Genomic DNA, 15,000 nt, shown 5'->3' on the forward strand with positions numbered 1-15,000 from the left:
GCGCCCTGCGTGTTGGAGGCGCTGCAGGTGTAGTTCCCCGAGTCCTGGTGCCTGGCGTCCGTGATAACCAGGTTGGACACGGTCTTGGTGGGTCCCGTGTCCGTGGTGACGTTGATGCCCCCGCGCCGAGTGTCGTAGTTGATCATGTGGTCGTTGTGGTACCAGAACACGTACTGGGGCGGCGTGGGGCTCTGGGGTGGGGGTGGTGGGGAAGGAAGGAATATGGTTAGTAAGTACTGGGGTGGTGTGCTATATAGGGCGGTATGGGTGGTGTTTGTGGGGAATGGTTGTGTGTGTCTGGGGGGTAAGGTGTTAAGGGGTCTTGTGTGTGGGGGGATTGGGGGTTGTGTGTAGAGGTAGGGATGGGGTGTTTGGGGTTGTGTATGGGGGGGATTGGGGGGTTGTGAGTACGGGGGGGGATGACGTGTTTGGGGTTGTGTGTGGGGGGGGGAAGGGGGGTTGTGTGTGGGGGGATTGGGGGTTGTGTGTAGGGGTAGGGATGGGGTGTTTGGGGTTGTGTGTGTGTGTGTGTGTGTGTGTGTGTGTGTGTGTGTGTGTGTGTGTGTGTGTGTGTGTGTGTGTTTGCTCTGAAGCGTTTCGTACCCGTGTTTGTGTACCCCTAACTTTGTGCTTCATATTTAACGCTAAACTCAAACATATGCTCCCTCTTCCTCTTCCTCTTCCTCCTGATCCCCCTCCTACCACCTACCTCCACCTGGCTCCTGATCCCCCTCCTCTTACCTCCTATTCCTCCTCCTTTCCTAACTTCGCCTAACTCAGCACTAACTTCACTAACCCGACTTCACTTTGATTCGCCTTTACATCCGTCGCTGCTGACTTGGCTTGACCCGCGTGCTGACTTCTGCCTTTCCTGACGCCTCTTCAAACACTAACCTTGTCCCCCTAATCCCCCTGCCTCCTTACTTCACCCCCCTCCCCTTCCCCTCCTTCATCCACACTCCTTCACCCCTTCAGAAGTCTTCCCTCTGCAACGCGTAACTTGGTCCGCTACTCGTAAGTTTAGTCCTAAGAGCTATTCACGATGCCAGCCAACCCTTACCCGTTTTCTGTGGATGGTTTTTGCTTTTTTCTTTTTTTTACGGGGAACTTCAATTTTTATCCATCACAGGCTCAAGGGTTAGTGCGACGGATATGAACACTGGGGCCACGAGCAGGTATAGCGTATGCTCCCAACTTTGCTACACTTTAATTTATTTAGTCTCATACAAGTTGATAATCGTGAAGTTATGTTTAGGTTTTGGTGGATTAAAGCGCTCCTTACTTTATTTATTTTGCTAGTGTTATATAATTAGTGTTCAGTGTTATAAATTCAGCTCATATTTCTTGCTTTTTACAGATCATAACTTAACTCATTCACAACATTTGGTCACCTAGGCATGTCAAACGGTGTGAGTCTTAACTACTTCAGCCGGAAACTTGATGTACCTTCCTCTTTGCATTTTCGGCTACCTGACCTTAAGTACCTGAGTCCCACCTTCTTTTTACCTTATTAAGGCCACCATTCACCTGTCCTCATCCTCAATTTATCTGTTTCATCCTCACTATTACCTGCTTCACTCTTACTTTGCCGGACCCGTATTATCGTCACCCCACCTGTTTCACTTTCATCCCTCCTGTTTCATCTTCATCCCACCTGTTTCACCCTTACCTTTACCTGTCTCATTTTCATCCCACCTATTTTACCCTCACCTTCACCTGTACCATCCCCACCTCACCTGCTCCATCCTCACCTCACCTATTTCATCCTCACCCCTCCTGCTTCATCATCACTCCACCGGTTTCCATCTCACCTCACCTGTCCGCCCCTCACCTGCTTAATGACGCAGGTGAGCTTGATGGTAGAGCCCAGCTGGACGTGGTAATCCTTGCTGCCCAGGATGTAGGCTTGCGGCACCACCACGTACAGATTCACGAACTGGGAGATAACGCCCGTGCCCGTGGACAGCTGAGGGAGAGGAGGGAAGGGAGAGTTAGGGGAGAGCTTGGAGAGAGTAAGGGAGAGTTAGTGCATGGCTGGGAAAGAGGTAGGAAAGAAGATTTGGTGGTAGGTTTAATCGGTTTGGTTTATGTAAAGTTATGTAATCGGCCAGAGAGGTTTGATTTTAGTTTGCTTAGGTTAATGAGAGATGTAAGGTTTAATTATACTTGCAGAGGTGAGTGTTAGTTTAGCTGGCGTGTGTTTAGGTTAGTTTTCGGTCTGTATATTTTGTGTCCGTGGTTTGTTGCTCCCAGTGTGAAGATGTTAGGTTACTCGTAATGTGTGTTAGACTGTAATTTGGTTAGTTTTCATATCTTGTCGGAGGTTAATATTTGCTGAGGTTAATAACTGAAGTGAAATCTCCTCGCCCCTAAAGTAAGCTCTTCCACAGAACATAATTTCCCAGGGTACGGCTCAGTTCAAGGCCTTCCCCTTCCCCTTCCTCTCCCTGCCAGTGTGTATGAGACGGCATAGCATTTCTTTCTTCTCCTTTGTTGTCTTTTCTCCATTTTGCTTCCTTCTTTTTATCCATTCCGTCCAAAAGCTAAACAAAGAAAAGATTATATGCTGTTTTTATTCCTGCTTCTCCTCCTCCCCTTTCCTCCTCCTCCTCTTCTTTTTCATCATCTTTCTCTTCCTAATTCACGGCAAACGAAAACACACACACACACACACACACGCACGCACACACACACACACACACACGCACACGCACACACACACACACTCATGAATTATTTTTAACACACAGACACTCATGCATTTTGTACGTGTTTGGGGTCCCGCTCGACTCCAATTGTTTCTCCCTAAGTTTTATTTAATTTCCGCGGCGTTTTGTCCATTTCCACGATACATGAATTTTCAGCGGCCCGGTTGCGCAGCTTTCCCTCAGTAATCTCGTATTCATTATCGTTACTATTATTGTGGTGTTATTATTGTTATTTATTTTTGTCATTATTACTATTGCTATGATTTATTCTCTCATTGTATTTACTTTAATCTTTTGCATACACTCTCTTACACAAACATGATTTTTTACATTCATTCGTTCATACATACATACATACATACATACATACATACATACATACATACATACATAAAAGGCCCTCATTTATCCACACACACACAGTGGTCAAAGAGAACACACACACACACACAAACACACACACACACACACACAATAAATCAAGCCACCGGCAGAAAACTGAGACTGGAATAATTTATCTAAATGATTTAAAGACTCCCTGAGGTCATGTTCCGTGAGAGGAGGAGGAGGAGGAGGAGTACAAAGGAAAAGCAAACAGCAACAGACCTCTTGGTCCTAACTAGGCTGTTTGTTGTTGCTACCATCTACTCTAATCTACGAGTCAGAGACACAGGACAGCAAAGGCGAAGGCTCCTCCCCTCCCACCAGTCCCTCCAGCCGAGGCTGGCATGAAAAGGAAGAATACCATGCCGGGCATGTAGTATAGAAAAACTACAATGGAATTTTACATGGACAGAAGGAAGATCATACAACTAAGCTAACACTACTTTCTGTTAGACCGGAGCAAAATAGTGGATGTTCGGGTTAGCTTCTAAATATTTGTCTAGTCGGTTTTTGAACGTGCAAATAGTTTCACTTTCGACGACGTTTTGAGGCAGACCATTCCATACATTGATGACACGGTTGAAGATGAAGTGTTTTGGTACATTTGAGTTGAAACGCTTCCTCGTTATTTTGTATCCATTGTTTCTTGTTACGCTTGATTGAGACTAAAATAATCATGAACATTAACGCTGTCGAATCCCTTGAACATTTTAAACACTTTGATAAGGAGGAGAAGGAGGAGGAGGAGGAGGAGGAGGAGGAGGAGGAACCAGGGAGAGAGAGAGAGAGAGAGAGAGAGAGAGAGAGAGAGAGAGAGTTGGCAGCGAAGCAAGTTGTGAGTCATGTTTAAGTTTTCTTTCCACAACATTGAAAGTGCACTGCAGAGAGAGAGAGAGGGCAGTCCCGACATAACATCTTGCTGCCGACCTTCCTAACTCTTCTCAAGCGACCATTTGAGACAATAAGAGAGAAGACTTAGGTTCTGCAGGAGGAGGAGGAGGAGGAGGAGGAGGAGGAGGAGGAGGAGGTAAAAGAAGCAGAGGTGGAGAGCAAAGAAGTAAGAAAAAATATATCACCGGCAGAAAACCAAGAGAGTGGAAATAAAGAGAGAAAGAAAGAAGAAAAGAGAAGAAGAAAGAACAAGAACAAGAGAAAATATTAAGAAAAAAATGGAAGAAGAGATAAAGAACTATAATATGTGGCGTAAGGAAAAGGAAGATGATACGGAGAAGAGAGAAAGAAAGGTAAAAAAAAAGAAGGGAAAATGAAAGTATAAAAAAATAACGTTGGACATGTTTCTGGAGGAAGATTTGAGATGACCACCGGAGCAAAATAAGAACATGACGAGTTAGAGAGTGAGTACGTGAGTGAGTGAGTGTGTGGGTGAGTGTGAAAGAAGGCAAGAAGAGAAAGAAGACGTTGCAGAAAAGGAGGAGAATTGGGAAGAGAAGGAGATGAACTAGGAAAGATATTGATACTAATAAAAACCCACCATGGATACAAATCTTTCATGGGCATTAGAAAACCATGAAATGAGAATATAAACAAGATTAGTATGAGAGAGTTAGAGTGAGTGAATGAGTGAATACGTGAGTGAGTGGGTGAGTAAGAGAGTGCGTGAGAGCATGAACTTGTGCGTGTTATTGAGTAATTTTATTTAGAGGTGAAGGCAAGGAGTGGTGTGCCAAAAGTATCCAGCTGAGAGAAGCGTTAATTGGCTTGGTTTTGTTATTTAGAAGTGAGGAGGAGGAGGAGGAGGAGGAGGAGGAGTACGAGAAGAGGAGTAAGAGAAGAGGAGGAGGAGAAGAGGAGGAAGAGAAGAGGAGTAAGAGAAAAGGAGGAAGAGAAGTAAGAGGAAGAGGAGTAAGAGGGGAGAAGTAAGAGGAGTAAGAGAAGAGAAGTAAGAGGAGGAAGAGAAGAGGAAGAAGAGAAGAGAAGTAAGAGAAGAGGAGGAAGAGAAGAGAAGTAAGAGGAGGAAGAGAAGAGGAAGAAGAGAAGAGAAGTAAGAGAAGAGGAGGAAGAGAAGAGGAAGAAGAGGAGTTAGAGAAGAGGAGTTAGAGAAGAGGAGGAAGAGAAGAGAAGTAAGAGAAGAGGAGGAGGAAGAAGAAGAGGAAGAGGAAGACAGTGAAAGAGAACAAAACAAAAACAAAAAGGGGAAAGAGAATGGGAAGAGAAAGATAGAGGAAGAGACAAAGAAAAAAAGAAAGAGAAAAAGGACAAGAAAGAAATAAGGAGAATGAAAAAGTAAAAGGGAAAGAAAAGAAAGAGAAGAGAGAAGAAGAGAGAGAGATTTGAGTAGGAAAAGTAGAGAGAGAGAGAGAGAGAGAGAGAGAGAGAGAGAGAGAGTAAAGTACATCTATATTTAACCCTCTCAAAAAAATAAAGCAAAAAAAAAAAAAAATACCAACCTTCATTACATTTTAACCTTTACACACAAAAAAGGGGAAAAAAATGGCACTCTTGTATCTTTTGTTCCTTTGTTTAAATATTAATTCCACTAATTGCTAATGTCTATGGACGTAGTAATCCCCATTCATTGTTTTAGATTTCATTCATTAATTCCATTCATTACTTACTCTCTATTATATGCTATTAATTATCCTCACCGTAGATTCTAATGACCTTTCATCTTTCTTTACTTCTGTCATTGTTCTTTCCAATTAATTAAGTTTCTACACGTATTTCCATTTTTTTATTCCATTCTCTTATTTCTCTTATTCATATTTTCTCTTATTTATTTATCTTATTTATCATATTTATTTTGTTATACTTCTCTTATTTATCCTTTTTTTATTTCCATGTTTTATCTTCTATTCTGATTATTTACTATTAATTTAACTCCTTCCTTTCTTCTTCTTCTGGTTCTATACAATTAATTTATTTTTCATAGATTCTTAAGTGATTTCTACCGAACATTCTAATCATTTTTTTATATTTATCTCCTTTTTTTTCCTTTCATTCCTCACACCGATTAGTTATACACATTTCATTTCTCCTATAATTATCTAATGTCGCTTCTTATGCTTTCTTTTCTCCTTTCTATTTTTATTTTTCATTTTCCTTGCACACATTTTTTTATCTCCTTTTATTCCTCCTTCCATTCATTCAACACACCAGCTCTATGTGTCAGTCGCTCTTCATTCTTTCAGTTTTTACACTTGTCTCGTACATTTCTCAACCCCCAACGTTTTTTTCATTTCCCTTGACAGTTCTACATAAGTTATTCCATCAACTTCCCACGAGTTTTGCATCTTTTTTTGTGTATGTCTTTTCTTTCCTCTTCTCATTCCTTTCACTCTGTAGTTAAACATTCCTCTCTCCTTTTTTTTTTTCCTGATTTCCTTATTTACAATCGTTCTTTTCCCCTCTCCTTACGTTATCTAGATCTGTATTTCACTTCTCCTTCGTATATTATTGCTAGTTATATATTGTTTCCTTCTTTCATTCCTCTTTATTTTTATTCATTCCATTCACTATGTATAATTTTCTTACTCTTATTCCTTCTTCCTTTCAATCATTCTCCTCGCCAGATGTACATTTTCTAACTCCTTCGTTTCTTCCTTTCATTTCTTTCACTTTCCATTTCTACTTTTCACTCCTCATTCATTCCTTTCACTTCTTCTTTCATTCGTAAAAGTCAATAGTTATACATTCTTTTCTCCTCTCTTTTCTCCTTTCTTCCTTGCATTTTCTACACGCCAGGTATTCATTTATTTATACCTTCCATTTCTTTCTTACGCTCGCCAATTTCACTTTTGTTATTATTTTCATTTCTCCCCAGTTTTCATATTGCTCATTTAATTCCTCCTTCCATTCACTCTATTCATCGCTTCTACCTTTCACTCTTCCTTTCCTTCCACCTCCTCGCTACATCCCCTACCCGTCATAATCACCTTTACTAATTCTACCTGTGCCACTAATTACGGACACGAAGGTATGATCCGATTTTTTTACCAACTCACCCTCCCGTAATTATGCATTCACCTTTCCTTCGCTACCCACACCTGTGCTAATTATGTATCCGGTGCACCTTTATATAATTTACCTGCAGTACTTACTAACACATACATACATACATACATACATACATACATACACAAACACAGATACGCACACGCCTTTGCAAGTAATTAACCTTTAACATATACAGAGAGAGAGAGAGAGAGAGAGAGAGAGAGAGGTGCTTTTGTTAAGTCATTAGCCAGGTCTCTCTCTCTCTCTCTCTCTCTCTCTCTCTCTAATCCGGTAAATACTGTTGCATCCTCTCGCGAATTTAGTAATCTTGCTCTACATCCTCCTCCTCCTCCTCCTCCTCCTCTTCCTCTTCTTTAATTTGTTCCTCCTATTCCTATTCCTCCTCCTCCTCCTCCTCTTCTAATACGCTCCTCCTCCTCCTCCTCTTCTAATACGCTCCTCCTCCTCCTCCTCCTCCTCCTCCTTTTCCTCCTGTTTGTACTCCTCTTCTTCCTTTCCTCCTTATTCTTCCTTTTGTTATTCACACATTGTCTTTGTTACTTTACCTTCACGTAGCGTTCTTTAATCATTTTCCTTTTTTTTTTTTACATTTATTTTTAGTCCGTTTTCTGATATTCTCCTCCTCCTCTTCCTTTTTCTCTCTTCTTATTACTCTTTATTAATGTTTGTCAAATTACAGCAACATATCACAATCATCACCATTACCACCATCCCCTCTCTTCCCCTCTTCCCTCCCCCATCTTCTACTCTCCTCTTCCTCCTTCTCTTCCTTTCTCTCTTCTTATTACTCTTTATTAATGTTTTTTCAATTACAGCAACATATCACTATCATCACCATTACCACCATCCCCTCTTCCCCTCTTCCCTCCTCCATATTCTATTCTCCTCCTCCTCCTTCTCGTTCTCTTATCTATCTCTTCTTATTAATTTAACCTTACTGTGTCCACCATCACCACCACCACCACCATAACATACCTGTCATCTACCCCCCCCCCCTTTCCCCCCATCCCACCACACACCTGACATTAACATCCACCTTGACCCTCCCGCCATCTCAGGTACATAAACAGACATCACCCAGCCGATCGCCCGCCTTTACCTGCCTTCCTACCTGTCTGTTCCCCCTCTCGACCTTCCCTTGTCTTACCTGGAATTGGCTTAAGCTCTCTCATCCTGCTTTACACATTTACCTGTCGCTTCTTCTTACCTTCATTTCACCTGCTGATGAGAATGGACGGAGATCACTTAGTCCTTCCCTCGCCTTTACCCTTCCACCTTTACCAGTGTCTATTATCTCTGGGTCCCCCCCTCTCCTTCGCTTCCTCCCTGCCTTCCCTCTCTCCGACCCTTCCCTCCTCTCAATCTTCCCTTCGTCTTTCGTGGAATTGGTTTAAGATCCCTTGCTGCTATACACTTTCATCAGGGGTTTCTTGTCTCTTTCTTGTCTTATGTTGATGCGGATCTCCTCTCCTTTGCTTCTATACACACAATTATCTGGCATGACTGTTCTTCCATTTTCTTTCTTCTTTCTTTATCTTCATTGCATTTCTCTAACCGTGTCTCCTTTTACGTTCACTCACCTTTCATTTCTAGTTTCTTCCTTGTCTTCTGTTTTTGTGTTTCTCTTCTCCTCTTTCTTCTTCTTCTACATGCAGTTATCTGGCTTGTCTATTCTTCTACTTTCTTTTCTTTTTTTCCATTTCGCTTCCCTATCTTTTTTTCTACACACTCATCTGGTCTTTCTAGTTTATTTCTTGTGTTCTGTCTATGCTTTTCATTTCTCCCCTTCCTTCTACGTACATTTATCTGGCTTGTCTGTTCTTCTGGTTCTCTTTTGTTCTTGTATTTTGCTTCCCTATCTTTTTTTCTACACACTCATCTGGTATTTCTAGTTTATTTCTTGTGTTCTGTCTATGCGTTTCATTTCTCCTCTTCCTTCTACGTACATTTATCTGGCTTGTCTATTCTTCTAGTTCTCTTTTGTTCTTGTATTTTGCTTCCCCATCTCTTTCTACACACATTCATCTGGCATCTCTCGTCTCCTTATCTCTCCTCCTTCTCCTCTGTTTATGAATTTCTCTTCCCCTTTTGATTCTACACAATTATCCGGCATTTCCTGACTCCTCTCTCTCCTCTCCTTCTCATCTGTTCATGCATTTCAGTTCTCCTCAGCCGTTTCCTCTTCCTCCTTCCCTCCTCCTTCCTGGATGTTCTTATGTTTAATCTAATCCTCTTAGCGATGCATTTGACGCCACTTAATCTTCCCATCCTCTCTATGTACAGCTGCCCCTTCTACCTGTCCATTTTAATCCGCCTGACATATCTAATTACCGTTATTCCTTCTTGCCGGGGTATTAAGGCACACTTCACTTCGTCATTTTCTGCTACACACACACAAGATATTTTTTCGTGTCCACGCCTTCAGTTTCTTTCTGCTTTTTTTCTCATCTGCCATTTTTAGTTACCTTTGTTTTGATACCTGTCGCTTTTGGTTACCTTATTTTCTCGTGTAGGTATTGTCTTTGTTACTTAACCCATCCTTGGCGCTCTTCTATCATCTATCTTTCATTCTTTACATTTGTTTGTGATCTATTCTCTCTTCCTCTTCCTCCTTTTCTTCCTCTTATTTCCTCGTCACATCTACCTGGGCACACGTTTCTACCTGACAGTCCCTACACCTGAGTCCCTATTTTCGTCACTTTTCACTTTTTTCTCCTTTTTTTCTCACCTGCCATTTCCGGTTACCTCTATTTTAGCACCTGTCGCTTTTGGTTACCTTTATTTTACTTGAGTATACGCATCTACCTGCAAATCATCTCACCTGAGTCTCTATTCTCGTCCCCTTTCACTTTTTTCTCCTTTCTTTTCTCACCTGCCATTTCCAGTTACCTCTATTTTATCACCTGTCGCCTTTGGTTACCTTTACTCTACGTGTCGGTATTCCCACATCGTCTACCTGGCCACACACTTCTACCTGCAAATCATCACACCTGAGTACCCTTTTTCATCACCTGCCATCTCACCTGCCCTTTCTCTACCTGTCAATTTACCCCCACTTCAAATAGTCTTTATTCCTCCTGTAGGTATTCCCACATCACATCTGCCTGGGGACACTTCTACCTGCCAATCTCCACACTTTCGTCATTTCTCCTCTTCACCTGCCATTTAAGCTTCTCATATTCATCTCTCTCCCTCACTTGTTCCTCTCACCTGACAAGTGTAGGTTCAGGTGTCCAGCTTTGATCCTCATCCCCTGTTAACCTAATCTAACCTAAGCTTTACCTGTCCCTTATACCTGGCGCGTGTGGGCTGCCCAGGTGTTCTTCTTTCGTCTTTACCTGTTCAGCCGGATAACGTTACCTGGTCTGTTCTACTTTATTTCGTTTCACCTGAGACTTGCGGGGCGTGTTGTTTTCTCAAGGGGTTAATTAGTATACACCTTGCTCCTTTTTCACCATACTTTTTTTTTTTATCCTCGCCATTATTTTCTGTCTCCTTATTCTTCACTAACATCTTGTCTGCCTCTACCTATGTCACTGTCCTTCAACTATCTTCTGTTTCCCTTTTTATCGCCAGTCCAATTTCGCTCTTTTTCACACATATTTTCGTTTCCGCCTCTTTTTTTTTGTCTTCTACTTAAATCTTCCTCTCCTTCACTCTCTTCACCTATTTCGTACTTCCCACTTCATCACCTGTCTCTTGTTTTCCACCCCCAACTTCACCCCTCACCTATTTTTCTCCATTTCCTACATCCGTCTTCCTCCCCCTCCCCTTCCTACCTGTCGCCCGCCTCACCTGACACTCGTAGGTTCCGCTGTCTCGCCCCGTCATGTGCTTGACTTTTCACTTTTCACTTTACACTTGTCTTTCTTCTCCCTCCCTACCTCTGTCTCCGTCCCCCCCCCCCCCATACACATACACACACTGCACATTTCTCCCTGTCTCCCCTCACCTGTCTCCCCCATTCGTTTGCTTCCCTTCTCTTTCATGGTCTCCCTTCTCCTCCTGTCCCCCACCCGTCTCAATCTTCAATTCCTGTCTTTCTATCATCATCTCTCCTTTGTTTCCTTTTCGTCCTTCTTCCTTCCTTTTCCTGTCATTTTCTTCCTATATTTGCTTGTTTTATTCCATGCGTTTTCATCTTTCTTCTTTTCTCATTTCTCTTTCAACATCCCCTTTTTTCCATCTCTTTCCTTCTTTATCTTGTTTTGTCTTGTTTTTATTGTTCTTTGTCTTTCTTCCCCCGCTGCTCCCTACACCCTCCCACACACCTGTCTCCCTTCCCCTCCACCTCGCCCGGCTCACCTGACACTCGTAGGTCCCATTGTCTCGCCTCGTCGTGTACTTGACCTGCAGCGTCCAGTCCTCCGTCTCCTCGGGGTGCAGGACACTGAAGCGCGCGTCGTTGGTGTAGGTGAAGATGCCGGTGGTCAGAATGTGCCAGTCCCGACGCCTGAACCATGAGACCTAAAGAGGGAAGGATAAGTGAAAGGGTGTTAGTGTTGCTTGTTGTGGTGGTTTGGGTAAGGGCTCAGTTATGGTGGTGGTGGTGGGGAGGTAGTTTTAGTTGTGGTTATAGTGATGGTGGTGGTGGTGATGGAAGGTTGATGATGATGATGGGGGTACAAGTGGTGGTAATCGATAGAAGAAGAAGGAAGAGTGAATAAAAGTGGATAGAAAAAGAACAATAAAAACAAAAGAAAACAAGATAAAGAAGGGAAGAGATGGAAAAAAGGGGATGCTGAAAGATAAATTAGAAGAGAAGGAACACGCAAACACAGGGAATACAATCCAAACTCCAGAAGAAGAAGATCCAAATTCAAGAAGGGAAGAAAGAAAATGTGTTGAGAAGGAGAGAAGGGAACACGTTATGATAGACAAGTTCACCATCATTCTTCTTATAAAACAAGCAAATATAGGAAGAAAATGACAGGAACAGGGAAGGAGGACAAAAAGAAGACAAATGTGACGAAGAGGAAGAAGGAAAAGGGACAGAAGGAAGCAAGGAAAGGAACTGGAAATATACCAGAGAAAGAAGTGGAGTAGGAAAAAACGAGAAATAGGATTAGAAGGAAAAGAAAAGCAAAAAACAAGAGCAAGATAAAAAAGGGATAAAAGAGGAAGAAGAAGAAGAGGGGGGAAGGACAGAGGCAGTCTAGATATGAACCCAAGGGAAAGGGAGACCAGGTTAGGAAGTTTTGCTTTAAGAGGAGAAGGAGGAGGAGGAGGAGGAGGAAGAGTTCTGTGGTAAAGGAGAAGGAGGGATGGAAGGGTTATGTTAAAAGTTTTTGGTTGAGGAGGAGGAGAGAAGATGAAGAAAGGAAGGAAAGAAGGATGGAATTGAGGAAAGGTTGAAGAGAGATGGAGGGAGGGAGAAAAGAAGAAGGAAAAAACAAGCTACAAGATTTTCCTTTAAGAGAAACAAGAAGAGACATAACTTGAAGGAGGAGGAGGAGGAGGTGGTGGTGGAAGAGGAAGAGGAAGAAGAGGAGGAAGAGGACGTCGTGTTTTATAATGTTGCCAAGTAAACAATTAGTGTAAGAAAATATTTATGAGGAAGGGAACGATGAAGAGGAAAATGAGGAGGGGGAGGAGGAGGAGGAGGAGGAGGAGGTGGTGATGCTGGGGGTTTAGATGCAAGCTGTGGCACACTCTCTCTCTCTCTCTCTCTCTCTCTCTCTCTCTCTCTCTCTCTCTCTCTCTCTCTCTCTCTCTCTTAATTATTTTTGTTATTTTTTGTTTGCAGAAAGACGAATATCTACGGCACTATTACTATTACTACTACTACTGATAATAATAATAATAATAATAATAATAATAATAATAATAATAATAATAATAATAAAAAAACTATGCTTCTAACACCTGCTAATTCTTCCAACAGGTGTGTGACGCAGGTGTGAGAAGAACAATCAAGTGTGGGCAAGAGAACACCTGCCCACATATTCCAAGCAGGTGTGTGTGTGTGTGTGTGTGTGTGTGTGTGTGTGTGTGTGTGTGTGTGTGTGTGTGTGTGTGTGTGTGTTGGAAGGTAACGAGGAGTGACAATGCAAATATGATACGTGTCTGTCTGTCTGTCTGTCTTCCCTGTGTGTCCTTTCTCCTCCTCCTCCTCCTCCTCCTCCTCCTTCTTCTTCTCTTCCTTGTGTTTGCTTTTCTCTATTATCTCTCTGCTTCTCTTTCTCTTGTTTTATCTGTCTTTTCTCTCCTCCTCGTCGTCGCCGTCCTCCTCCTCCTCCTCCTCCTTCTCCTCCTCCTCCCTTTTTCTTTTCGTTTTCGCTGAGCTCTGTTATCTGTTTCTCTTTCTCTTGTTTTCTTCTTTCTTTTGTTTCTCTCTCTCTCCCTCTGGTTATCTAATTTTGTATCCTTGCATCTTATTCCTTTTTCTTTTCATATTTTCTTTTCCCTTCCTTTTCGCTGTCTTCTCCTCCTCTCTTCTCCATTCGCTTTGTTTGTTCTGGTGTTTCCTTTTTCGCTTTTTGACAACTTTATTTCCACTTGCAATCCGTTCTTTTTTTCTTATTTTCTTCTCCTTGTCTTTGTTTTAGTCTTTCTCTCCTTTTTCTTTTCATTTCCTTCCTCTCTTGTTTCGTTAGTTTTTTGTGGTTTATTTTGTTATCTCTTTTTTTTCCTTTTTCCGTTTCCTTTCTAATTCTCTTACGTCTTTTTCCTATTTTCTTTTGTTGTCTTGCATTCCTCTTCTTTTCCCATTTTGCTGTTTTTTTTCCTTCTTTCTTCTCAAGTTACCATATTTTTTTCCTCCTCTGTCCTACCATTCCCTTCTTTTTCTTCTTTTCATTTTTTCCTCCTTCTCTTTCCTACCATTCCCTTCTTTTTCTTCTTTTCTCTCTCTTCTTCTATTTGTTTCTTCATCTCCTCTATTCTTCCTTATCATCAATTGCTATGTTCCTTTTTTCTTCTAATATTCTCTGTCTCATGCTTTCTATCTATTGCACCTTTCTCTTTATTTAGTTGTTTATTATATTTATCTTTCCTTCTTTCTTTGTTTCTTTTTCTATTACAATTTTTAGCTATACTTTTTTTTCTCTATTTCTCTCTTTAATTGTTGTCATCTTCTCCTGTTCACTATCATTCCAATTTTTATTTTTTTTTACATTTTTCTCCCTTTTCTCTTCCTTTTCTTCCCTTTTTTTCTTTGTTTCTCTTCTCAGTTCATTCCGTTTTTTATTCTTATTTTTTTCTCTTTGTCTCTCTCTTCTTTTTCTAATTTCTCGCTTCCATTCCTATCTTCTCTTGTTCAGTCTGTTTTTGTATTCATTTCTTTGATCTCTCTTTTCTTTCCTTTTTTTCCTCTAATTATCCGCTTCTTCCTTGTTCTTTCCTTTTTCTCAGCATTTTTCTTTCTCTTCTTTTATCTAATTTCTCGCTTCCATTCCTATCTTCTCTTATTCAGTCTGTTTTTGTCTTGCTTTTTTCATCTCTCATTTCTTTCCTTTCTTCCCTCTAATTATCCTCTTCTTCCTTTTTCTTTCCTTTTTCTCAGCATTTTTCTTTCTCTTCTTTTTATCTAATTTCTCGCTTCCATTCCTATCTTCTCTTGTTCAGGCTGTTTTTATCTTTTCATCTCTCATTTCTTTCCTTTTTTTTCCTCTAATTATCCTCTTCCTCCTTGTTCTTTCCTTTTCTCTCAGCATTTCTCTTCTTCTGTTTCCTCTCTATCGCCATTCTCGTTAACCTTCCACTCCTCGTTATCCTCCACCAAATTTCTTCCTCTCTTTATCTTCGTTCTCTTTCACCCACTTCATCTTGCGAACGTTTTTTTTTTTTATCATTATTTTCTTTTCCTCACTTTCTCGTGTGGTTTTATGTTGGTCCATCGCCCTCCCTCTCTCCTTCCCTCCACCTCTCTCCCTCCTTCCCTCCTCTTGTTCATGACAGCTGCTCTTTTTCCTCCACCTCCTCCTCTTCCCCC

General features: G+C 41.6%; 1 protein-coding gene across 2 annotated transcripts in view; it reads right to left on the reverse strand.

Annotated features, from left to right (window-relative positions):
* Positions 1–15,000, reverse strand: part of LOC126981145 (hemicentin-2-like) — a 159,455-nt gene that overhangs the window by 8,116 nt on the left and 136,339 nt on the right. For both annotated transcript variants that reach the window (XM_050831870.1, XM_050831861.1), the window contains exons 4-6: positions 11,373–11,534; positions 1,832–1,966; positions 1–191 (exon numbers count right to left, since the gene is read on the reverse strand). The exon at positions 1–191 is cut by the window's left edge and continues 26 nt beyond it. In XM_050831870.1, coding sequence (XP_050687827.1) covers positions 1–191; positions 1,832–1,966; positions 11,373–11,534 — 488 coding nt within the window. The remainder of the gene's footprint in view (positions 192–1,831; positions 1,967–11,372; positions 11,535–15,000) is intronic.

This window comes from Eriocheir sinensis, chromosome 4 (assembly GCF_024679095.1).
Source record: "Eriocheir sinensis breed Jianghai 21 chromosome 4, ASM2467909v1, whole genome shotgun sequence".
NCBI classification, from domain to species: Eukaryota; Metazoa; Arthropoda; class Malacostraca; order Decapoda; family Varunidae; genus Eriocheir; species Eriocheir sinensis.